The 27,149-nt window shown below is 35.2% G+C and overlaps 4 protein-coding genes across 4 annotated transcripts; all 4 read right to left on the minus strand.

Moving 5' to 3' along the window:
* Positions 1-4,954: 4,954 nt before the first annotated feature.
* Positions 4,955-6,316, minus strand: LOC145073663 (F-box protein At5g07610-like). Its single transcript, XM_079020183.1, has one exon. It carries the CDS (start codon positions 6,259-6,261, stop codon positions 5,017-5,019), a length of 1,245 nt encoding a protein of 414 aa, XP_078876309.1. The 5' UTR covers positions 6,262-6,316; the 3' UTR covers positions 4,955-5,016.
* Positions 6,317-11,092: 4,776 nt separating this feature from the next.
* LOC145074077 (F-box protein At5g07610-like) lies at positions 11,093-12,346 on the minus strand. Its single transcript, XM_079020512.1, has one exon. It carries the CDS (start codon positions 12,287-12,289, stop codon positions 11,135-11,137), a length of 1,155 nt encoding a protein of 384 aa, XP_078876638.1. The 5' UTR covers positions 12,290-12,346; the 3' UTR covers positions 11,093-11,134.
* Positions 12,347-19,520: 7,174 nt separating this feature from the next.
* On the minus strand, positions 19,521-20,976 carry LOC145073863 (F-box protein At5g07610-like). The gene has a single exon (XM_079020339.1). It carries the CDS (start codon positions 20,938-20,940, stop codon positions 19,708-19,710), a length of 1,233 nt encoding a protein of 410 aa, XP_078876465.1. The 5' UTR covers positions 20,941-20,976; the 3' UTR covers positions 19,521-19,707.
* A 2,749-nt stretch (positions 20,977-23,725) lies between these two features.
* On the minus strand, positions 23,726-24,993 carry LOC145073917 (F-box protein At5g07610-like). The gene has a single exon (XM_079020388.1). It carries the CDS (start codon positions 24,946-24,948, stop codon positions 23,737-23,739), a length of 1,212 nt encoding a protein of 403 aa, XP_078876514.1. The 5' UTR covers positions 24,949-24,993; the 3' UTR covers positions 23,726-23,736.
* Positions 24,994-27,149: the final 2,156 nt, after the last annotated feature.

Here is a 27,149-nt window from a genome sequence, read left to right on the forward strand (position 1 = left end):
CTACAGATTCTAACATAAAGAAAATTGCAAGGTTCTAAAAGGCGTGAGGCGTGGCGCGGCGGCAAGGCCAAGCCTCAAGCTTAACGAGTTATGGCGAGCCATGGCGTTTTTTAAGGCGTGATGTAAGGCGGCGATTTTGTATTAATTTATAATTATATTACCGCATAAATATAAATTTATATCAAATATACCTAGTTTTTAGAAGTGTTATATCAACAACTAATAACAGAAAGTTAATAAAAAACACAATACTTGTATGTCCGATTAGAAAAGGTATAAAAAAGAGCAAAAAAACGTGTCTTAAACGAAAAAACACGCGACATAACACGCCATAACGCGCCATGACACGCCATATCACGCCTTGCCACGCGTCACGCCTAACAGCAACGTTATGAAGCTTTTCGTAACGGCGACGCCGTGCCTCACGCCATGGCGCGCCTTTTAGAACACTGAAAAATTGTAAATTAAAATGCAAGTAAAACAACTTTACAGACAATCCAAGATTCAGATTGCTCACACACACATTCCGGGCACATATTCCGAACACAATTTTCGGACACACATTACTTTGTTAAAACATATCACTATTAATATGCATCTATTATACATGGTAAACAAAGTACATTAGCAACATAAAAAAACTTGAGAATGAGTGCATTTAAATTTGGTGTTTGTTATTGTGAATAAGAAGATTGCTACGTTTGTTCGAATATTAACCCATTTTTAGAGGTCCGAATTTCTCACTCCCAGATAAAATGTATGATGACATTTTTCAAGCTATGAAGGACGCTGAAAAACCAATGTAAGGGACTTTGAAATGAGTCAAAAACTCAATCAACGTTCAGACAATCTAGTGGAACACGTAAATAAAAAAAAAATGGGTAGTTAAAACTCAGAAAAAGTCAAAGACACTAAGAAGTGGATTCGAGATGCAAATGTGGAGATTGAGAAGTAGATTCGAGATGCAAATGTAGAGATTGATAAGGTTTTGGACAGAACAAGACTGTCTTACTTATATTTTTATAATTAGAGGAGATTTTATCGTCCGCCAACAAATATGTATCCCTTACGTTTTTCTAATTTATGGATACCAAAAATATATAATAGCTTTTGTAACGATCATTTAACTAATGCGAATGAAAATCACTTCCATTTAAAAAAAACAATACCATTTCTTTTTCATAATTAAATTTAGAATGACATTACATTAGCAAGTATTAGAGTTCATTCCATGAAAACAGGGAACTTGCATGCAGTACAAACTAGCACTGTCTATATAATTTTCAAACAATTTCATGCAAATCTAAATTAGACAGAAAAAATACGCAAACAACAATCTAACAACTTTTAATATATAGTACCATAAAAAATATGTATAACAATTTTTTCAATTAAAATTTACATTTATTGGACACAATTCTGAAAGCTTTTGTATATGGAAAATAATTTATTCATCTCTAAAACCCATGTTTTAACATCAATACAAATTGATCTTCGAACTAATACACAAATTGATTTTTGTATTTCAGACCGTTACTACCATTCCAGCCTATCATTCTGGAAATGATCTTCATGTTCCAAATTGTGTTTTTCATATGTTGGACTGTTAGTACCATCACAGAATCACTTGTAATGGGTAATATGGACTTATAACCTTTCTAAGGAGTGGTAGTAACACATTTTAAGGTACTTATACTTGTTTCTTGTATCCCATAATTGTTCTACAGATTCTGACATAAAGAAAATTGTAAACTAAAATGCAAGTAAATTAAACAGTAGAACTCACCCGGTTTGTTGATTCCATGGTAGATAGACTTAAAAATATGTGTTCGAAATTTTGATAGCAACAGTTCGGAATTTCAGTATCCGGAATGTTTATTCCGTTTTTTTTTTTGGTGTGGGCCCATATATATAACATTGGGTTACAGTAGTGAGCTTGACCCGTTTTGGTTTGCGTCGGGATGTCCATCCCGAAGAGAGTGGTTACTTTAAAAAAAATTATGGTTATTATTTTTAAAAACATCCTAAAATGTGGTTAGAATACTTAATTTCCCTAAATTAAATATTGAAACTACAAACATAATGTAAGGCACATAAAACACACAAAAAAATAAAAAATAAAAAATAAAAACATAATGTTTCTATTTCATTCTTTTAAGGGATAATGACTTGAAAGAGTAACAAACTTTTGACTTTTGTCACATTTAGTCACTAAACTTTTTTTCGTTATCTATTTGCCATTGAACTATTGAAACTGTTCACATTTTACCCTTATGACCGGCTGTTGCCGGTCATAAGGGTAAAATGTGAACAGTTTCAATAGTTTAATGGCAAATAGATAACGAAAAAAAGTTTAGTGACTAAATATAAACAAAATCAAAAGTTCGTTTCCCTCTAAAAAGTTCAATGACTAAATGTGAACAAACCTCCTCTTTTATTATGTTTTAGCAAATTATTTATTTTTGTTAAATTGTAGCAACATTTGTTAATGAAGAAATCTATGAAATAAAAAAAATAAAAAAAATAAAAAAAAAAACAAAACCCTGAAAATATATTTAAAAAAAAAAACAAAAAACCAAACCAAAATAAAAAACCAATGGTTTGACATTTTCCAAAATAAAAAATCAAAATTTCCAATTTGATTTTGGTTTTACAAAAAAATGAACCATTCTCACTGATGTGAATTATGACCATTGGTTTGACATGCGAAATTTGTGACATCCCATAAATATTTAGTTACAACATCGTTTGAACTCGTAATTCATAATAAGGGGTTAGAGTATCATCGCATGAATACGTAGTTACAACATCGCCTGAACTCGTAATTCATCACCTACAAGTTATGGGCCTATTGGTGTTTCCAGTGGGTTGTCTAGAACAGTCCGTGGTCACCATCTATACTCTGGTAGATCACTACATCGCCACATTGCTGGTTAAGGTTATGGTATCTCCTTTCATCCTACATCACATATTCATCGTCATCTATTTACCTAATTATCACCACCTTTCTATCATCACCTATCTCTCATAATTTTATTTCATCACACACCAACTATTTCATCTATCCATGTTTCATCCGCAATATATTTGTAGATATAAAATAAATATACCGTTTAAATCTTTTAAAACATGTATAAAATCGTTCATCCAGCATAGACAGCAAGTATTCAAATAATATGCACACATAGCACGTAATTTATATAAAATAGTTCATATCTATGTGTAAGATGAAAGTAACTATATATACCATAAAAATCCCATAAATGCTTCCTAACTTTGAACCCCAAGGTTTACTCTACTAAAGCTTCATATTCTCGGCTCTCTGAACCTAGAAGGGTCCAGATCTATCACACCAAAAAGCTCAAGATAGTTCTTCCTCTCACTCTACACACTCAAGCTTGCTAGGGTTCTCACTTATGGGAATGGTAGTCGCAATTGAAGGCCATAAGTGCCTTTAAATATGGCTCGGGCCCAAAGATTTAGGGTTTCTGCCAACAGCGCGGACTCGTCGAGTCGCCTCACCGACTCGTCGAGTCCATTCATTAATCCGAGTCATCAGTCGCGACCTTACTCGACGAGTTTAGGCGTCAACTCGTCGGGTCTCTCTTCTTAACTCAAAAGAAAAATACTTAAATGATGATACCTGGAAATCCGGATGTTACATTTTGTTTTTTTATTTCATAGATTTCTTCATCAACAAATGTTGCTTCAATTAAACAAAAATAAATAATTTTGCTAAAACATAATACAATAGGAAGTTTTTTCAAATTTAGTCATTGAACTTTTTAGAGGGAAACGAACTTTCGATTTTGTTCACATTTAGTCACTAAACTTTTTTTCGTTATCTATTTGCCACTAAACTATTGAAACTGTTCACATTTTACCCTTATGACCGGTAACAGCCGGTCATAAGGGTAAAATGTGAACAGTTTCAATAGTTAATGGCAAATAGATAACGAAAAAAAATATAGTGACTAAATGTGACAAAAGTCGAAAGTTTGTTACCCTTTCAAGTCATTATCCCTTCTTTTAACAATGTATGGCACATAATGTAAGGCACATAACCATTTGTTAGCTATTTTCACACCAAAAAAACCATTTGAAGGCTACAATCCATGTGGTTAGGGTAGGGCTAGAATTATTTGAGATGGTGAATGAAGATTACTGAAATGGTTTTCATCTGTCAATAATATGCCAAATGGATCCGTTATTTAGCTTTATGTTTGTTTATATCAGACATTTTCATTCAATACACGATAGTACATCAAGAACTATTGGGATTCAAAGCATTTGTGACTTGAGATCACAACAACCGGAGAAAGCACCAAAATTCAAGGCCAGACCTTTAAACTATACCTCAAGAATTTCATTTTGCAATTGATGAAAGAATTCCACCACGAATAACAACCAATGGTGTTGATTTGTTTAACAAGGTCTGTGAGGAGAAAAAATATATGATATACCCCTATGTTGTTGTTCTCTTTTCTTTCTCCAACCAAAAGATCATTATTCTGTTCTTTTGGACACATGCAAAATTTTAAATTAAGATTCTACACTAGACAACATCAGTTACAGTTATCAACCTCAATTACACTAGACATAAGCTTTGTCGAAGGAAAAAAGTGACTATCAGATCATTTTAGTTTATTAAAATCAAGCATTCACATCCAAAGAAGCTCAAATAAACAACAATGGCATTGGATCATCAAGAACACTTGCTGATAAATAAGAAGGCCTTTCGTATGGCTGCCATGACACAATAACGCAATATATTGTTCTAAATATATTTTGTTATAAGAAAGTGATACCCGACTACATTTTTATCAACCTCTCAACAGTTTGACACCATTGAAATTGGAATTTGGTTATCCCATGGCAATTTCGTTACCAATAAAATCAACTTAGATAAACTCTTTTATTATTAATAGTAATGAAGCAATATCAGTTTGCTATTATTCACACAATTTGTAATCTTAATGAAGCAATAATCAATAAATTTACATAGAATTGGACATTTTAGAAGGAAACTATGGTTTCAATATAACGATGAACTTCAGAATGCTCAATTGGTCCATCGATAACGGAGCTCAGATCATAATTCTGCTTTTTTTTAAGAAGCAGCCAGAGATCATATATCTGCTTACAACTCTTGTCAGCAACATTGTACCTTATGATTTTATTCCCTGGAATCATGAACACCATGAATGTTTCATCTTCTTCTTCGCCTCTCACCACATCTAACACCTGAAATTTATAAAAACGTGTACTGATCTCAGGGTAAGAGTTCAGAAGCTCATCAAGATCCAATCGATACTTAACAAACCACCCTGAGCGATCGTTCAACATCTCGTACACGATCAGATGCAAATGGGTCTCACTGCGATCTGCCTTCACCACCAAATGCAGATGGCCTCGTGACTCCCCAAAGTAAAGCCGCATTGCTCCGTTTGGACCACCTCCCAAAGATTCCACTGCCGCCTCAATCGGAAATGACAGCGATTGCAACTCTTCTGTGTCGATCTTAAAGTACAATGGATTAGCAGAGAAGGGAGCCCAGTAAATTGCTTGATTCCAGTAAACTCCCGAGCCAATGGATTCGTAATAAGGTGCAGAGAAAGAGAACGATTCTTCTGAAATCTTCCATTTCCGTGCATCCGATGAGTAGATTTGAATGTGAAACAGCTTCTCATCATGCTGAGCATGATGAAAGCAAACAACTTTGTAGTGAACACAATCTGTTTGATGAAATGCCAGACCCATAAAAGTGATAGTGTTACGAACATTCCTGCCTCCAGGAATAGATGGGATGAACGCAATCTGCTTGGTCGTGGGATTGAATACATAATATTTACGTTCTTGGATCCTCTGCATTGTACAGCAAAGTAGTAATCCATTACAAGATTGCACGATTCTAATACCACAAACATGATGATAGATTTCGAGAGGAACAATTTGGTTCTCAACATCAAATGGAATATAAGTGTTGTGAATATAAAATCCAGGTGAGATGGAGACATTTTTATACAAGAGGGTGAAAGGTCGTTGACTCAAAAGGGATAGCCAGTGTTTGGATACAGATTTGAATCGAACAACAGAGATAACAGGCAGCCGGAGAAGGATTTCTATTAAAAGATCATCGTTGGAACCTATCAAAGCTCCAGACTGGTTTCGGGTTTTTTTGGTTGTGGGGCTGGTATTCACCATTTTTTGGGTGGGTTGAAAGCCTCGAAGAAGAGGTCTACTTAAGGCATGTGTTTTCATTTTGAAAGATTGCAAGAGAAGTTAATAGTAAAGAAGAGAAGGTTGCCATGGAAGCTTTGCCCAAGATTCTCTTGATGTTGACTTGAATTTGTCAAAAGTTTAAAGGCATCTCAACGACTCAAACAAAATAAATAAAAAAGGAAAAATAAATAAATAAATAAGTTGAGATGGTGTAAATTAATACGAATTTGGTCCATACCTTGTAATTGTTTTTAGATCCAAAAAATTATTATTTTTTCAAATTAGTCCTTGTTTCAGGATTTTAGTAAGGGTTTTGTATTTTCATGCTGAAAAAGATTGCAACAAAAGTTGATATTAACCAAGATTGCCATGGAAGCTTTGCCCAATATTAGGATTTCATAAGTGAAAAACGATTCCGATCAACTAGGATCTATCTAAATCAAGATGAATCCAAATGTATATCGGGATCTTAGGTTCCTGACTTGGATATAAGATTTTAATTAACATGACTCAATCTCACGAGGGGGAGATCTAAAGAGAGCTGAATGGGGTCAGGCCATCAGGTGCCTCCAATGATTGCAAAAAATTACATGAGATTGAATTAAAATTTATTTATCCTGATATACAGGTGCCTAAGTGATATTGCTAAAATTATACATATATTATGGGCAATAACATGCATGTTATGCTGTGTTTTTATTGTAAATTTGGACAAAAAATGCTTATTTTTCTTGAAATTTATAAATATATGAAATGGCAACATAAGTTGGAATTCTTTGGGAGGTTATCACGTTGTTACCGATGATGGAGATGGGATGGGGGTAGGGGTTATCACTCTATTGTTGTTCTATAGATGTAAGCTGATTATATATCAAGTTTTACGAGGGAGGAACACGAGGTTTAAGGTACAAGAAATTGAAGCTCGAAACTCAACAAGGGTTGGATGGTCCTCGATTTGGTTGGAATTCGATATTCTTACCGTTTGATCCATTGTGGTTCTATCGCGTTGCCCATAGAGAGAGGAATACAAGGTTTAAGGTACATCTTATTACTTTTCAACTATGCTAATAGCGCGCTATAGCGGTGCTATAGCAGCGCTATACCATTTTGCGGTATTACTGAACCGCTATTTTGAAATAGCGTTTACGAATAGTTGTGACGCTATTATTGACGCTATTGACCGCTATTTACCACAGATCTCATCGGCGCTATAGCAACGCTACATCCGTTTTTTTTTTTTTTTTAATTTAATACACGCTGGGCTACTTTTACAAAGAAAAAACCGATTTGGACTATTTCAATAATAAATTTGTTTTTTTTTAGTTTGTCCACTACACTTTTGTTTTAATAAGTCCGAATAATAAATCCAATTAATTACAAACTACAAAGCAACAAATGATAATTTCTCTTTCTCGTCTCTTCTGGTACTTAGAATCCACGAACGACTTGAGTTGCAATCACATTTTGACACTTTTTAGTTTCCATATTACTATATTAGAATATTATATATATGGTTTATGTGATGTTCTTATATGACTTTTTATAATATAAATTCGATATAATATTATTTATTAATACTCTAATATATATAAACTTTGTATAAATATATAATATAAATTACACATAATTTTAAAAAACCGCTATATCACCGTGATAACCGCGATTTCAAATAGCGGCATGTGACTGCTATTGAAATTTCGACCACGATAACTGTTTAGCTTTTCAATATAGTCAAACACCAAAATCAAACCCATAATTTCGATTCAAACCATAAAAGGTTTGATTTAAACCCAAAAAAATAGTTTCACGATGTTTAGCGGTTTTGGGTGTGGCCACAGTAAGATTTGATTTCCATGTCGGCGATTTGGGGGGGGGGGGGGGGGGGGGGGAGGATTGCAGTTATCAGAGTAAATATCTTAGATGGGTTTTGACTTTTTTGAATGATTATATAATTTTCATAGAGATATATTATTTTCATAGAGATAGGTGGTTCTGACACTAATGCCATCGATGTCGGTCACACACCATCAACCCCTGTATCCGTACAAAACTTATAAATAAAACTACTGATGATCATCTTTGAAATTGTTCGCCGCTTACCAAAAGGAAACTAAGTAATCATCGAAAATAAATTATTCAACCCACCTCCCTTCATTCGTGGCCCGCCTGATTGTGCGGGTACACCAACACCACCAGTATAAAATAAATAATATGATAAATATATAAAATTATAATCAAATTGCATATATAACATAAAAATTAATAATATGTTTTTTTTATCAAAGGAGATAATATGTAATGCTTTATTGTACTTCTTGCAAAAAGATAGCTTATACATCTTACGTATTTAAAAATACCTTCACTAAAGTAAAAAAGATACATCTTTCTCTCTCTAACACCGCTTAGGCGGCACGGAGCGGGCAACGCCTAATGGCGTTATAATGACGTGGCTCGAAGGCAACGGCGTTACGACGCCTTAAACACCGCCCCTATTGCGTTTTTCGGCGTTATGGAAAAAGGCGTTACCGTGGTAACGTAAGGAAACACCCGTTTTTTGAGTTGTGATTGGCTGGAACGGTCATATTTTCGACCGTTTGCAAACGGTCACAATTAAAAAAAGTTCCTTATTATTATAAATACTTAAAATTTATCTTTATTTTACCTTCATCATATTTTCAACAAACTCTTTCAATAATCTCCATCTCTTTCAATTTCAAAAATTTCATTTTACCTTAATACTCTGTTTAATTATAAAATGGAACCTTTTGATCCGTTCCATCCATACAATCATGATATCGATGAGGATGATATGTTCGTGGGTATGATGTATCAATATGTTACCGACATGATACCGCTAGAGCCCGCTCCACTATTGACCAGACGTGCGGCGTTGAACATAGATTGGAAGAGGGGCATAAACGTCTAGTTCACAATTATTTTGCGGATAATTGTGTCTACCAACCAAACGATTTCAAAAGAAGGTTTCGTTTGCGTAAAAATGTATTTTAACGAATAGTCAATGTAATGAAAAGCAGATAACGTAATTACAACTATTTTCTATTTTAATATATGTTCTTTAGATTATTAAATAATTGCTTTAAAATTTTATTATACGTTCTTTAGATTATTAAAAGGTTGTTTGAAAATTTTATTATATGTTGTTTAGATTATTAAAAAGTTGTTTGAAAATTTTATTATATGTTTAGGTATGAATATTTCCAACTGAGGTACGATGAGAGAGGTAAACGAAGTTTTACAGGGTTACAAAAATGTGTTGCTGCAATCAAGCTTATGGCTTTGGGGGAATCGCCCGATTCTATTGATGACCATTTGAGAATGTCAGAGCAAACTATATGAGAAAGTTTGTATAGATTGGCGAGAGGTGTTATCGAAACCTTCGGTGACAAATACTTGCGCAAACCTTCATTGAATGACATACAACAACTATACGCGACACATGAAGAACGACATGGTTTTCCGGGAATGCTTGGAAGCATTGATTGCATAAAGTGGATATGGAGAAATTGTCTTGTGGCGTGGAAAGGTCAATACACAAGTGGTCATATTGGATTGCCTTCATTAGTATTAGACGTTGTTGCATCACAAGACTTATGGATTTGACATGCTTTTTTTGGAGTAGTGGGTTCGAACAATGACGTAAACGTTCTTGATCAGTCATCAATATTTCAGGACCTTTTGACAGGAAAGGCACCGGATGCTCCTTTCACAGTAAATGGCCATGAGTATAAGTTCAGGTATTACCTCACGGATGAAATATATCCAACATATTTCACGTTTGTAAAGGCGTTTCGACACCCGATAGAACCAAGAGATAAATTTTTCAAGAGAAGACAAGAAGGAACACGTAAGGATGTGAAACATGCTTTCGGAGTTCTGAAAGAAAAATGGCACATATTTGAACATGCGGCACGAGCATATGAGTTGGACACACTACGAGATTTAGGATTTTTATTTTTATAAATGTGTTTTTATCCTTAATTGTAATTTTTTAATGTTGTTTTTAATTTAGGATTTTTATTTTTATCGTTACTTTTTAAATGTTATTTTTAATTTAAGATTTAATTTGTATTATAATTATAAATATTATGACATAAATAAAAAAATTAAGAAATTCAAAAATATAGAAACTAAATACGTCGAAAAAGAATTAAAAAATAAAATAGAAAATAAGGGGTATTATTACATGTTATTTGGTGTTGCTCATTTCCACATTTGGTCGTTATAACACTCATTTATGTTTAAGATAATTATGTGGCGGTAATGTATGTTGCCCACACCCAACAGCCTTACACAAGCCACATCCATAAGATATAACCGGCTACCGGCTAGCGGGCTAAAAGTCGGTTAACCTACTACTCCATAAATTATTTATACAAAAACTTAGCGTTTCAAGCTGTTAAGCAAATAAATATATTGATGTTGAGGTAAAACCGAAAAAATAGCCTACTAATAACAAGGAATAAGTTGCTACTTTTTCATGATTTATATTCTTGATAAAAAAACAAAATATAATCTTTCTTAATAAATGAAAGTTTTTTTTGCCACATGTCAATCTCTCATGAGTTTTGACACTTGTCATTTTATGGTATTTTTGAAATAAATATTATCCACTTGTCAATTTTTGATTTGTTTCAATTTTAAAAATTAAAGTCATATACTTATATATGTAAAGTATTAAATATCATATATATGATATTAATTTGCAATAAATACGTTTCATCTTTTCTTATTTTAAAGTTGTACATTAAAAAATATTTTATATTTACACTTTAATTTAATGTTTAATTTTTTTTAAATCAGCCGTATAATACACGGGTCTCACACCTAGTAATAATAATAATAATAAATAGTGGTTGATAAAATTAAGAAATTTACACACAGATCCGAGGTTTTAGAGAGAAACTATGGTTTCAATATAACGATGAGCTCCCCGGTGCCAGAGTGGTCCAGTGCTATGATCAAGTATCAGCTTGAAACTCTTTTCGTGAAAATCGTACCTTATGATCCTCCCCGGAGTTTGGATCACGATGAAGAAGGTTTCATCTTCTTCTTCTTCACCCCTCACCACATCGAAGACTTGAATGAAGTATTGATCAAGGAACGACGGAGCTAGGTTTCTTGCATTCAGAAGCTCATCAAGCTTCACTCTATATTTGAGGAACCACCCGGAATGATGGTTCAACATCTCGTACACATTCAGCTGTAAACGGCTCTCTCTGCGAATGCGATGGACCCTGTTCACCAAATGCAGACAGCCTCGTGACTCCCCAAAGTAAAGAGACTTTTCTCCAATAAAATTCTTTGTGTCGATAGTAAAGTACGATTGCATCGTTTGCAACTCTTCGGTGTCGAGCTTAAAGTAGGACGGATTACCACTGGACTGAGCCCAGTGAATCGCTTGATGCCAATAAACTCCAGAGCTGAAGCTTGTATAATAAGGCGCAGAGAAAGATTGATCTGAAATCTTCCATTTCCCTGTCTCAGACGAGTAGATTTGAATCTGAAACCGATCCTCATCACGCTTAATGTAGCGAATGCAAATAACTTTGTAGTGAGGACAATCTGTTTGATGAAATGCAAGACCCATAAAACTGATAGTTCTACGAATATTTCCACCTCCAGGAACTGATGGAATGAGAGCAAATTGTTTGGTGGTGGGATTGAATACGTAATATCTAAAATCACGTTGGATCCCATGCATGCTACAACAAAGCAGCAATCCATTACAGGATTGGATGATTCTAATACCACGAGGATCAGGATAGAAATCGAGATTATGAAAAGGAGGAGGGTTTCTGTTCTCATCATCAAATGGAACATAGAAATCTTGAACAAATAAGCCACGAGAGATCGAACCATTTTTATAAATGAGGGTGAAAGGTCGTTGACTCAAAAGGGATCGCCAGTGTTTGGATACAGATTTGAATCGAAGAACAGAGGCAACAGGCAGCCGAAGAAGGATTTCGATTAAAAGATCATCGTTGGATCCGATCAAAGCTCCAGAATGCATCTGCCGTTTCTTCATTTTGGATCTGGTGATAACCATTTTTGGAGTGGGTTGATACTTGATAGCCTTGAAGAAGTTGTGTATTTAAGGTGTGTTTTCATGGTGAAAGGTTGCAACGGAAGTAGATATATAGTAAACAGAAAATCAGATTTCAACGGAAGCTTTGCCAAGATTTTCTTGATGTTGTTTTGAATTTGTCAAAAAATACGGACACTCAAAATAAAATAAAATAGAATATAGTGTAACATTTATCATCGATTTTACCAACAATATCCATCGAAAATCAAATAATATGTAGTAGTAGTACATTAAATATTTGGTCTATGTAGCTTGTTTCTTAATTTAAATCCAAAAAACAAATATGTGTATATGTATATATACAAATATACAATTACTATTTCAAGATTTTAGTCGGTTTTATGTAAAATGATTAATAATATCGATCTTAAAACATTGATTTTGAGATAATATTTTTATGTGAAATTGTATGGATATGAATATGAATATATGATTTTAACCGAATGTTATAACGTTAAATGTGACTTAAGCATTTGAAATCAAAGTTGGAGCATTTGGGATCATAATGGAGCTTTCTGACATAAGGTGTAGTCAGTGGCGAGTCTAGAACGTAAAACCATATTGTTCACTACTTAAATGAAACCGATAGAAAAAAAAACTATAAAAAAATTACTAATTGCGGGTTTGAATCAGGTCAAATCGTATAAACAAAATAAAGATTTAAAGTTCTTATAATTATACCCGACGAGGTCTTATATCTTGATATAATTTCACAATTGCATCGTTACTAGTTCTTTCTAAGACATTCTTGATTTAATTTTTGAAACAAACAACAATCAAATAATCAAACAAATGAACAAATATTAAATAATCAACTGACATTGAAAATTTGAAACAATAAAAAAAATCTGTTGTAAAATCATAGAATAGAACAATCATAAAAGTGAAAAAGGGAATTCAGTGTTAAGTTATTGAATGTTAACCACAATGACAATTAAGAATCTTCAAATTATATCAAATAAACAATGAACCAATAATAATAAAAAGACTGAAAAAAAAACCTACGATGCAATTAATGAATTAAACATATAGTGAAGGAATTTGTGATTTGTAAATCACCGATTAACGATCATCGACCAGTCCTCTTCGATGCCCGTGAAATAAGAAATAGAATTTTCATATATTTTATTTAATGTTCACAAAATTAACAAAGTTGAATAACTTACTGGTGATTATTATGAAAAAAATGTGGGTCAAGTGACCCACCATAAATGTACATAAACTCGTTGTTAGTCGGGTGTTGTATTCTGACATAAAGGTGTTCCTTGTTTTACAAACAAAAGTGCTCCCTTGGTGCAAAGGTACTCTTCGTTGTGCACATGTGCTCTCTTGGTCTACAAGTGCTAATGGTTGTGTAAATGTGCTCTCTTGTTCTAAAGGTGCTTATGGTTGTGAAAAGGCACTCTCTAGTTCTGAAGATGATCTTGATTATGCAAAGGTTTGATAGGTTCTAGGCATAACAAAAAAGCAACTTAAACTCGTAAGTGTACATGCATCCTAAGACAAGATCCAGGTTTTTCTCTAATGAATCTATAACTATGAATATTAAAATAAGAACCCTAGCATATTTTCGAAAATACTAAAGAAAGGAATTAAGGTTACATACCTTTTAGTTGTTATAGTAAACAACTAGAAAATCCTCATGTTGATCTTTTGGAAGCAAGCACCATAAGTGTCGTGCCTCTAATGGTTCACACCCAACACAAGCAATAAAGAGATTATGGAGAGAGGAGAGAGGGAAAAAAATTTCCAATGCTTCTTATGAGGAGGATTGCACGAATTTGTGAAGGCCTTACGTCCTTTATATAGCTAAGGTAGCTTGATGCCACATCTAGGGTTTATGGTAGAAACCCTAAATTCTCCTGTTTAGTGACCAAGCAACCCATCCCCATTATCCAAGAGGCTTGGACGAAAATTCTTGGGCTTGCCTTAGTAATTTTCGTCCACCTCACCCAGTGAGGTCCTTGGGCTTTTCTTCTTCAACTAATAATAATAACCAAACAGTCCCTGCACTTTTATTTAATCCAATTAATCCTAAAACTAATTCCAATTAATTTCTGATTAATTATTTATTAAACAATATGATTTCTAATTAATATATTATTTTCATAATACATTAATAAATCATTTATTAATCAAATAATAAATCAACCTCTCTCTCTTTCCAAAAATCATCATGTCCAATTGCTAGGTTTGAGGGCAACCCCAAAGGAATGTGCTACTATCAATTCAAGTTTATACCAATTTTAGTTATGGGCTTAGACACCTAATCCAATAGTTTCCCACTTGGATAAGTCTAATAATTATAATTGTCATTATAACTTATGTTAGGTGCAATTTGTGCACCTTTTTGCACACATTTTAGTCCCTTTTATGCATCTATTTAGCATAATTGTCCTTCCTTTTTCTTGCATTTCATCATATTCATGTTAGTCTCTAGAACAACCTTATTTGCACACTTTCATGTCTTTTTCAGGTAAACCGGAGGTTGGAACGCGTTTTGGGAGGTGCCGGGATGCATTGGTGAAGATTTCAGGATAATCGGGCGAAGAGCGGAAAAGTTGAAAAAATGAAGTTTGGAATTGGAGTCAGAGGGGTACACGGGATGTATTGGATTTACATTGCAAGAGGAGCACGGTCCGTGTTGACCAGAGAAGAGGGGTTGTTGACTACACTGAACATGACCCGTGTAGATTTGTTCTATATTGAACACGGGCTGTGTTCGACCCAAAAAACTGCCTTTTGGCAGTTTTTCCTATTTTTCATGGACACACATGATACTAGAACACAAGGGGTGAAGGAATTTCGAAGGTTTTTGCAAGAATTTAATCGGTTATCATTTGGAAACATTATTTCTCTTAATTTTAAGTTGTAATTGCACATCATTTCCATCTTTACAACTTATGATTCTGTTCTAGCCATGTGTGTCTAGAACCCTAATTTCTCCAACTTCATGTTTTCACTTCTTAGTTGTGATTTCAATCATATGACTTGATGTTTGCTTTTAATTTCTATCTAGTGAAATTGATTTTGTTTTAATTGAATGTTTGATTCTAATTATGATTCTTATTGGCCATTTGAATTAGGGTTAGGTCATTCAAGTTATTCATTTTGCAAAATCCGTAATTGTATTGTGAATTGAACTAAGTAACATGCACTAAATTGATTCTCATTGAATGAATTTAGTGTAAATCTTTTCACACACTTTTACACTCCCGAGCTTGTGAGGAGTATTAGGTGTTGTTGGGAACAGTCGCTTAAAGCTTAATGCAATCTTATAATCTGATTCTAAGAGCTTGTTAGATTAGGTTAGTAAGGTTAGGGTTAATCAAAGAGCTTGTTTTGGTTAATTAATATGGTGAATTGGAAGTGTTAGATCTTGTTAACACTTTCAAGTACCAACTTAGATGGAATTGAGCAAATATCATGTTATCTTGGAATTGCATTGCTAAGTTGTCATGCATAGAGTTGGAGTCCTTACAAATTCTGAATTTAATTCAATCATTTAGCTGATTACTTGTGTTTTTAATTGTTTGGTTTAATCATTGCATTCTAACCCCCCCCCCCTCCCCCTCTTTACTGTTGGTGACTATAGTACCTTGCGCAAAGAGGTATAAACCAATTATCATGTGTCTCTGTGGATCGACCCTACTTGCCTTGTACTACCTTTTAGTGCAATATTGTGAGATTCTTTTGGAGTATATCGTACCCCTTTATTTGTTGGGTTTGACACGCCTAACAACTTCTAAACTGATCAGCAAATTATAGCTTCCAAAAGCCGTTGTGGAACTCTAACCCATTCAGTTACGTGTCCTAAGATAAGTGATCATCTAATCCTCTGTTCTGTAAGATATCGTTCGGACATGAGACATGGAACAGAATCAATCTCATTGTTACAAGTTTCAACTAACTATCTAACTACTAAAACTGGTATCATCTCTCAGACCAATGCTCTTAGCATGCTGAATAAGTTTGACCCTACTTAGACCCTTTTTGAGAGGATCCGCAGGATTCTCTTTTGATGATACCCTCTTTACTAGGAGGTGACCTTACACTACTCTAGTCTAATGAAATGGTATTTTCTATCGATATGTCTTAATCTGTCATGATCTCTTGGTTCCTTTGTCAAGGCAACTGCTCTTCCGTTATCACAGAAAAATTCCATTGGTTCCTTGATGGCCGGAACAACTCCAAGGTCTCCGATGAAGTTCTTCAACCAAATTTCCTCCTTTGATGATTCGCTCGCCGTTAGGGTTTCTGGATTAGGGTTTGGACAATGGAGGCTGTAAATGAGGTCAGGGGTGTGGGTTAAGGATGTTTAAATAGGGTACAAAACCCGGATTTAGGGTTTCTCAAACCCATAACAACTCATCGAGTAGGTCCCTCCACCCACGTCCTAATCTTATTTTTACTCGTCGAGTCATTCCCCTTGGACTCGACGAGTAGACCTTCAAAATGCAAAGTTTCTTTCCTTCATTAGTACTCCAGATTCCGGGTGTTACAACTCTCCCCCACTTAAACTAGTCTTCGTCCTCGAAGTCTTCTGCAGTTACTTATCTTGGATACTTCTCACGCGTCACGCCCTCGGCTTCCGCTATCTATCCCGGACTAACTGATGCTTCTCATGGGACACAGTAGTCAATTTGAACTAGCCTGAATGCTCACAAGAATTCTTATACAACACATAACCTTTTATGCTTAGTCTGATCCCCGAAAGGACAGCTACACTTGGCATCCTGAGGGTCCAACCATTACCCTGTGCAGTCGATGGCCTTCCAAGGCAACTGTACATAAGAAACAAAACCCTCTTCTATATCTATGAAGGATAAATCCTCCACCGCAACTAAATCCCAGCCACTCCCGGTGCCGATCATTTCGTCGTTACCCACTGAATACTTCCACTTACTATGTCCAGATGTTGAACGCTAAACTCAGCGTGTAAATCAGATAATCCTTCGAGTAAAAGATTCGTCCCTGCAACGGTTAGACTCAGACGAGAGCTACGCAACATAGTCAAACCCTTTACTCTGAGATTATTTAATCCTGCTGTGAGTGACTTAGCATCTCCCAGTCAATTAACTGCTCCACACAATAGTTCTCTTATCACTACTTGTTCGAAGATCCTGCTATCTCTTATCCGCTTTCCGGATGAACCGAGACCACCCTGGTCCTAACTGATCTGTTATTATCTGGAATACCGGACTCCCACCCGGTTGCTGAACTAAAGAACACCTTCTCAGTCGCTCCCAGCGACTTCCAAAGAATACTTCGGCTATCGAGAACTACCCCATCTACATTACTACTTGGCTATCTGATCTTGGGATCCCCGATCCCCTACTTTGACCCTATCGTCTCTGCCAGGTCCCACTTGCATTGCTATAATCGTACGGGCCTCGCCCATGGGTCTCACCCAAACCATACTATGGAGAGGCCTTTCGCATAGGTCTCACCAATCTAGGGCTACATAGGTCCAACTCCACCTCGAACCTCAGCGAACTATCCTTTCCTGATTTCTATCATGCTGACTAGGAGATACGGGCCTCGCCCACACTCCGCTAACTAGGAGATACGAGCCTCCGCGCACATTCGGCTATCTAGGATGCTAATGAATGCTACGGATATCCCGCAGTTTCACAACACCTTCCACGTTGTCTGGCTGTTGGTGAATGCTACGACTATCCCGCAGTCTTACAACACCTTCCACGTTGTCTCAGCCGCTGACTACCAATCCGAAACATCCAATGTCGAGCGCTCACACAGTCTAACATCCTGACTAACTCGCGTCCTGCTGGGAATTTTCCAACCTGGTTTCCTAACACCAGTTATCAACTATCGTGACTACACGAACTCAACATTGGGAAGCTTCCCAAACTCCCAACTCACACACTCCCCTATCCAAACAGCCACCTGGGCCGCTTTCCTTCCCAACGAGAATGCGAACTCGTCCCAATTTCGCACCCAATTCTGTTCCTGACTACTTGGACGATTCTCCCCCACTTCGATTCGTCTAGATTTTCCTCTTTCTCTTCTACAGAGGCTCAGTATCGTGCTTTGGATGTTACTACTTGTGAGATTATTTGGTTACAATGACTTCTTGTAGATATGTGTGTTGTTATTTCTCAGTCTACCCTCTTACATTGTGATAACTACATCGCGATACAGATTGCAATGAATTTAATTTTCCATGAGCGGACAAAACATATTGAGATTTACTGTGTTCCACTCGACATCATTTTCAGTTTGGAACCATCTCGCTTCCACAAGTACCATCAACTTTACAAATTGTTGATATTTTTACGAAGTCTCAGTCGGTGTCTCGCTTTCGGTTCTTAACCGACAAAATCTAAGTTCTTACTGTCGATGACGCCTTGTGAATTTGAGGGGGGGGGGGGGGGGGGGGGGGGGGGGGATATTATCATAATATAGTTCTAGGCTTATGTTATATTGGACCTTTTTGTCTAGCCATTTAGTTAGTTTAACCCTAGATAATTTTCCTATATATAACTATCTTTCCTTTGTACTGTAATTATATTCTTCTTTCATAATAATTAAACTCTAGCAATCTTTTGTCTCTACTATTTATTGGCCGCACTTGTATTTCCAGTTACTCTTTAACATCAACAAACAATGGAATGTAAGAAGCATATACGAAAATCAGGTAGAGATTAACTAGTTTTTGGGCATTAGGACAAAGATCACAAAATGTAAAGAAATGATATAGTTAGAATCACGTTAATGAAAGACGTGTAGATTATTACTCTTGATGTAGCCCCAAACATTCTTCACGTCTGTTTGAGAAAGTTTAGATATGCTGAGGAATTCTCCAAATGTTGGGATAGTTGCGTGGAATAACTTTGAGAATACTGGCGTAGAGGCCACACCCGGATGCAACGTTGGTGGTGGTGGTGTAGCTGTTTGCAGCCTCCATCAAAACTCTACAACTTTGACTAATATCCCGAATCAACCATGTCATTTTTCGTTTTTTGCTCCTTGTAGAATTTCTTGATTTTCTCAAAACACTTCAATAAAACCCAACACTCTGACAAAAATGGAGAGAAGGCTAGTACCACTACTAGAAAAGGCGAGCATTTCCAATAGAAATCACCCATGGAAAAATTGCGTCATAACACGGACGGAACAACAACATAATTGGGAGCCGTAATTTAGTGACACATTTTTGACGAAATAATGACGAAAATTGGTATTGTCAAAAATCCGTCTGATGAATACCGGCGTAAACCAATAGATTTTACATAGGGTGACACAAATCTATAGGAAACATAAATCTGTGACAAGGTTTGAACTAAAACAAATGCTATCCGCTATGTGTGTAGATATAAACACACAAATTCTACCATATAAATTGGATGTTACACGTATTAGAACGACACCAAAGATTCAATATAACGATGAACATGCATGTGTCCGGTTCGTCCATATAAATAGATCTGGTCAGAAATCTGCTTGAAACTCTTGTCCACAATATTGTACCTTATGACCTTCCCTGGAACTCTGATCACCATAAATGTTTCATCGTCTTCTTCACCCCGAACCACATCAAACACTTCAAATTCGTAATAAATTGGGCTCGACATATATGGAAAGCCTTCCCTCATCTCCGGATAAGCATCCAGAAGCTCATCAAGCTCGATTCGATACTTGAGAAACCACCCCGAATGATCGTTCAACATCTCGTACACATTCAGGTGTAAATGGCTCTCACTGCGATCGGCCCTCTCCACCAAATGCAGATGGCCTCGCGACTCCCCAAAGTAAAGTGTCATATCCCAGTCTTCATAACCTTCGGAAGACGCCACCGACACAGGCAAGGGAAGCGATTTAAATTCTTCCGTGTCGACCTTAAAGTACAATCGATTGTCACCAAAGGGAACCCAGTGTATAGCTTGATTCCAATAAACTATGTAGTGGAAGGGTACAAAATAAGGATGAGGTAAAGAAAGAGATTCATCTGAAATCTTCCATTTCCCTGTATCGGAGGAGTAGATTTGAATCTTAAACACATCGTCCAGGTTAGGAAGGTAAAAGCAAACAACCTTGTAATGGACACAATCTGTTTGATGAAATGCCAAAGCCATAAAAACGATGGTTTTACGAACAGCCATCCCTCCTAGAACTGATGGGAGGACTGCAAATTGCTTGGTAGTGGGATTAAATACGTAATATTTATGCATTCGTTGGTCCCCATCATAGCTGCGACAAAGCAGTAATCCGTTACAAGATTGCACGATTCTAATACCACGAGGATCAGGATAGAAGTCGAGATTACGAAAAGGAGGAGTGCTTATGATCTCGTCGTCAAATGGAATATACAAATTGCGAGCATAAAGGCCAGGAGAGGATGAAGCATTTTTATACAGTAGGGTAAATCGCCGGTTACTCAAAAGGGAACGCCAGTGTTTGGATACAGATTTGAATCGAAGAACAGAGGCTACAGGCAATCGGAGAAGGATTTCGATTAAAAGATCGTCATTGGAACCGATCAGAGCTCCAGACTCTGTTGACAGATGATTGGTCTCCGCCATGGCAGCCTCCGAGAACCAGAGGTTTATGGTGTTCTGGATTTTCTTGATTTTGGCTCTCGTGTTCACCATTTTTGGAGTGGGTTAAAAACTTTGAAGAAGAGGATATTTAAGGTGTTCTTTTTTATGGTGAAAGATTGTCAGGAAAGCTGATGAGTAAAAATAAAAGAAGATTGCCATGGAAGCTTTGTCCAAAACTTGGTTGACGTTGACTTGAGTTTGTCCCTATCATGTGATTGACAAAAAATTATATGCTTTTCATTATTGACTTTTAATCGCATCATAATGTTTTTGTTTGTCTTTTAATATTACAATAAAATGTATATTATTTGTGTATTTCTTTTTCTTTTAATTGAAATATAAATAAACTATCATTTTTAATCCGACCCGATTTCTTTTATCATTTTGGGTTTTAACCTGACCAGTCCCCCAATATGAAAAATGTAGGATCTTGGCTACGGATTTACAAGTTTTTTTTCTTTAATTTTGGAACTATTTGTCGGTTTCCAAAGTTATTCTTGAGATTCCATGATAGTTTTTTTTTGGGTCCAAAATCCGGATTTAGTTTGTTGTGATTGATGTTAAATGTAGAAACTAACACAACAAGAGGGCGGACAACAATCGACTTTGATTTTGTGGAACATCATAAAACACGATTTTATTCTAATAGTTATTCCCCATCAAGGCAATTGGTCTCATTGGTATTGCTGTAAGTCTTCATATTCTAATGAACTTTTCCCCATTCTTTTTATCAATTAACATAATAAACAGCACATTCACTCATTCAATTCATTTAGAAACAATTATGGAGAATCCCGGTATATATAACCTTTGTTTACTTCATCAATTGAAGTTTCTGTATGGACATATATTGATCCTTAGGCAAAAGACGCTATTCCCATTTGCCAACTAAGATTTTGGCATGGACATTATAGTTGTTTGTGAGTGTGAAGGGAAAACTTTAGGATTTTTTGTCATCTTAAAATTGAAGGGTGTGCATCTGATTTATGATCACCTTAATAACTAATATGCATCTTTCCTTTCTCTGTTACACAATTGCATTTTAGAAGTTTGGAATCATGGATCTGTACTACATCCATGTAAATGCCCTGTTTTTCGTTGCCACATTACTTTGTTGGTGACTAACCAAGCTTCCTCTCAGTAATTTGATAACCATGAAGCTTCTGAGATTCTAAGAAAGATCGAAGAATTATGTTTTTCACCAATAATAGAAACGCACTTATCTTTTTAACAAATAATAGCACCATACTTATTTTCTGTAACTAATAATAAGAACTTACTTATATTTTTAACTATTAATAGCAATATATTATCTTTTTAATAAATAACAACAACGTTCTTATCTTCTTTACCCAATAATATCACCATAATTCATATTTTCTACAAAATTAGATACATACTTATCTTTTCAAAAATATTAATGATATGGTTATTTTTTTAAGGGTAAATGGCACAAAAAACACTTTTTTTACACAGAAATTCGATTTTGACACCGTATTTTTTTTTTATCAATTTTGATACCATATTTTCTAATTTGTTACAATTCTGACAATTTGACCGGTTAACCAGGTTACATGCTAACGTGGCATGATGATGTGTCAGTTTTGATGACGTGGCATGCTGACATGATATGCTGACGTGTCAAAATTGATTTTTTTTTCCACAAAAAACACTAAGTTTTTATTTTTTTCGATTTTGACACTAAGTTTAATTTTTTATTTCAATTTTGACACTATGTTTTTTTTGTCCCAATCGAACATCATTTATCAAATTTTGTTCAATTTTGTTTATTTTCCATTTGAAACCGTATAAATATATTTTTTTATTACATTTTAAACCATATAAACATATTTTTTTCGTTTAAAAAACACATTTTTATTTAAATACAATGTGTTTTTTTTTTCTTACATTCAAAAAGTTATATCATGAGAATCAAACTAACCATAAGCTTCTAATAAGATGTAAATATTTGATGGGTTGCAAACTTGATATCCGAGTTTTGATCGACTACATGCCACCAAACCTCCAAACACATTTTAAAGTTGCATATTTAATATAAAATACAATTTTTATATAACTAATACATATTTATACATAAAAATATGGTTTGAGTGTAAAAAAAATAATAGAAAAAATATGTATTTATACAAAACTATGGGTTTTAAATGAAAAAAACATATTTATACGATTTAAATGTATTAAAAAAAATATTTATACGGTTTCAAATAGAAAATTGTCAACACTGAACAAAATTGGAAAAAAAAAATAATGTTCAATTTAGAACAAAAAACATAGTGTCAAAGTTGAAAGAAAAAATTAAACTTAATGTCAAAATCAAAAAAAATAAAAACTTAGTGTTTTTTGTGAGAAAAAAAATTCAATTTTGACACGTCAGCATATCATGTCAGCATGCCACGTCATCAAAACTGACACGTCATCATGTCACGTCAGCATGTAACCTGGTTAACCGGTCAAGTGGTCAGAATTGTAACAAAATAAAAAACACAGTGTCAAAATTGACACAAAAAAAAACATGATGTCAAAATCGAATTTATGTGTAAAAAGAGTGTTTTTGTGTTATTTACCCTTTTTTTAACTAGTAATAGCAACATACTTATCTATTAATCAATAATAACAATATACTTATCTATTTTCAAATATTTATTTTGCTTTAGTTACTGTTTCAAGATTTTTCTAAAATTGTGTTATCTTGTTTGTTTGATTTGGTTAGAAACAAAACTTTGCATATATATTTAAAAACACATGAAGTATTTGATTCTTGATAAAGAAATAGTGAAGTAGATAGGATTATGAAAGTTATACACAAATGGGACGTTACTATTTATATTAGAAAGACACCAAAGATTGAATATAACGATGAACATGCATGTGTCCATGTCGTCCATATAAATAGATCTGGTCAGAAATCTGCTTGAAACTCTTGTCCACAACATTATACCTTATGACCTTCCCTGGAACTCTGATCACCATAAATGTTTCTTCTTCTTCTTCATGTTCACCCCTAACCACATCAAACACTTCAAAATCGTAATAAAATGGGATCCACTTACAGTAACCCCTCGTCTCTGGGTAAGCATCACGAAGCTCGCCAAGGTCCACTTGGTACTTGAGAAACCACCCAGAATGATCGTTCAACATCTCAAACACGTTCAGCTTTATATGACTCTCACCATGATCGACCCTCTGTTTCTTCACCATATGCAAATGGCCTCGTGACTCCCCAAAGTAAAGGGGCACGTCCCACTTTTCATAACTTTCGGAAGACGCCACCACCACCGGCATGGGCAGCGATTGCAACTCTTCTGTGTCGATCTTAAAGTACGTTTGATTTTCCCAGTAGGGAGCCCAATGGATCGCTTGATTCCAATAAACTATGTAGTGGAAGGCTGCCAAAAAAGGATCAGGAAAACAGAGAGATTCATCGGAAATCTTCCATTTCCTTGTATCGGAGGAGTAGATTTGAATCTTAAGAAGATCATCAGGCTTAGAGAGGTAAAAGCAAACAACCTTATAGTGAACACAATCTGTTTGATGAAATGCCAGAGCCATAAAAAAGATGGCTTTATGAACAGCCATGCCTCCAAGAACTGTTGGGATGACTGCAAATTGCTTGGTGGTGGGATTAAATACGTAATATTTACGCACACGTTCATTCCCTTCATTGCTACAACAAAGCAGCAATCCGTTACAAGATTGCACGATTTTAATACCATGAGGATCAGGATAGAAGTCAAGATCACGAAAAGGAGGAATTTTTTTGTTCTCATTATCAAATGGAATATACAGATTGTGAGCAAAAAGGCCAGGAGAGGACGAAGCGTTTTTATACAGGAGGGTAAAATGGCGGTGACTGAAAAGGGAGCACCAGTGTTTGGATACAGATTTGAATCGAAGAACAGAGGTAACAGGCAAACGAAGAAGGATTTCAATTAAAAGATCGTCGTTGGAACCAATCAGAGCTGCAGATTCTGTGGATACATGATTGGAGTCCGCATGTATGGTGTTCTGCGTTTTCTTGATTTTGGCTATGGTGTTCATCGTTTTTTGAGTGAATTGAAAGCTTTGAAGAAGAGGATATTTAAGGTGTTCTTTTTTATGGTGAAAGATTGTCATGAAAGCTGATGAGTAAAAATAAAAGAAGATTGCCATGGAAGCTTTGTCCAAAACTTGGTTGACGCTGACTCGAGTTTGTCCCTATCATGTGGTTCTAATTGCAAAATATAGTATCTCACTGAAAAACTTAATAAAAGTTCGCACTATAATATCTTTGTTTTTACTTTTAATATTGCAATAAAATATAGATTATTTGAGATTTTTTTTTTCTTTCAACTGTAAAAAAAAATAATAATAAATAAATAAAATTTTACCGACCTGATTTCTTTTATCATTTTGTGTTTTGATATAAGCCTACCATATCAAAAATCTCTAGTCTCCCCAATATGAAATATGTAGGATCTTGGCTACGGATTTACAAATGTAGTTACTAAGCCCATGTTGACGAATTAGAGAGAGGATATCACTAAAATTTCCAAACACCCACCTTATATGGGACAAGCTCCTTAGTACATACTTCTAGGATGCTTTTGTATTTATTCAAGTCTCTATCCAAACACTGGCAATCCGTTAAAAGTCACTCATGGGCTTTTTGTCAGAATTTGTATTTTCCATTTGGTGATAGAACCGAAGCATTCCTCCTTTTACTGATCTCGATTTCTATCATGATTGTTGTGGTATTAGAATCTTGCAATCTTGTAATGGATTGTTGCTTTGTTGTAGCAATCGGGGTTTGTACCTTTTCGTAGATTCTATGTATTAAATCTCATCAACAAGCAATTTGTGGTCATCCCATTCGTTCTTGTAGGCATGGATGTTGGTAACAGTATTTATTTTATAGGTCTGACATTTTATTAAACAGATTGTGTTAGGCTTTAGAGCATTAGGTATGGGTCACCTTGTAACACCAACTTCATATGTCACTTCATCTATAACACCATCATAACACCAAGGGGGAAATGGTGTTCCTCATGTTGTAACATGTTAAGAAGTAGAGATAGAAAGAAATAAAATGATTTGATTGGTTGATAAAGGCAACAACCAATTAAACTTCCCGTTGCTTCTTGTGCTCGTCACAACAAGATATGCCATAACATCCTCTTAACAAGGAGGGGTGGTGTTCATCTTGTTATGACTAGGTTATGAGGTGCCACATCAGCAAAAATTGCACTTCTCGTTGCCCATACCGTATACTATTAGGGAGTGGTTACCACCAACCCATCAAAAAAGTGGTGTCGCATCTACGTTACGTCAGCTTCACCACCAACCCACTAGATATAGGAAATGGTCGTCACTCTACGATTATCTTTTTTTATTTTTTATTTTTTTTAATGATTAAATTAAATAAAAACATAATTTAAAACATAATAAAATATTTTATATTAATTGAAACCACATTACATTAATTAAAAAAACATAGAAAATTAAACCTAAATACTAAAAAAAAAACATAAAAACACATAGAAAATGAAAACTAAAATACTAAAAAAACATAAAAATAATATAGAAAATTAAACCTAAATTATTAAAAACCATAGAATCTAGTTGCGACATTTGTCGAGAACTTCTTGTTGAATTTTAAAAAACACCCTTAAGTTTCCGGGTCGAAATTCGGTTGCGGCACCGTGTTTATAATTTAAAGATCGGTGAGGGCCAATTGTCGCCGACATTGTTCCTCCGTTGAATCAAAAAAAAATTTCTAAAAAATTTAGAGTTTTGTCGATTTTCTCCGCTAATACGTCATCGTTTGTTGATTTTCCGCTAGAAGACGCCCCCTTTCTCACTTTGTCCCTTCCTGGTGGTCGACGAAGTTGGACGTCCGATGGACCCTCCCCCTCGGTGGCGTCGAACTCATCATTGAGGTCGAGGTTAACACCAATGTCTGACTCGGACGTTATCGGCCTTTTGTTGGAACAAGTGGTAGATCACGAATGCGTCGTTTCCGGATAAAAGACCCATTTTGGACCATTGCGATAAACTTCCCACGCTTTTTGGTTGGTAAACGATTTACCATTGTTGGTAATTTTGTATTGGTATAATGCGGTTGATAAATAGTTGCTACCACTTCGATGCATATTTTTAAGATTTTCAAACACGTCGTTAAATTTGGTGCAAGCCGTTCGAAGGCCATGCCATTTTGCATTGACCGAGTCGTATGTCCGACTCGTTTGCCTTCCTAATAACGT

This window comes from Lactuca serriola, chromosome 9, assembly GCF_051521515.1.
Source record: "Lactuca serriola cultivar US96UC23 chromosome 9, Lser_US96UC23_V15, whole genome shotgun sequence".
Taxonomy (NCBI): Eukaryota; Viridiplantae; Streptophyta; class Magnoliopsida; order Asterales; family Asteraceae; genus Lactuca; species Lactuca serriola.

What these genes read in the sequence shown, in the direction of transcription:
- LOC145073663 (XM_079020183.1), bottom strand. Translation starts at nt 6,261, where the DNA reads ATGAAAACACATGCCTTAAGTAGACCTCTTCTTCGAGGCTTTCAACCC.
- LOC145074077 (XM_079020512.1), bottom strand. Translation starts at nt 12,289, where the DNA reads ATGGTTATCACCAGATCCAAAATGAAGAAACGGCAGATGCATTCTGGA.
- LOC145073863 (XM_079020339.1), bottom strand. Translation starts at nt 20,940, where the DNA reads ATGGTGAACACGAGAGCCAAAATCAAGAAAATCCAGAACACCATAAAC.
- LOC145073917 (XM_079020388.1), bottom strand. Translation starts at nt 24,948, where the DNA reads ATGAACACCATAGCCAAAATCAAGAAAACGCAGAACACCATACATGCG.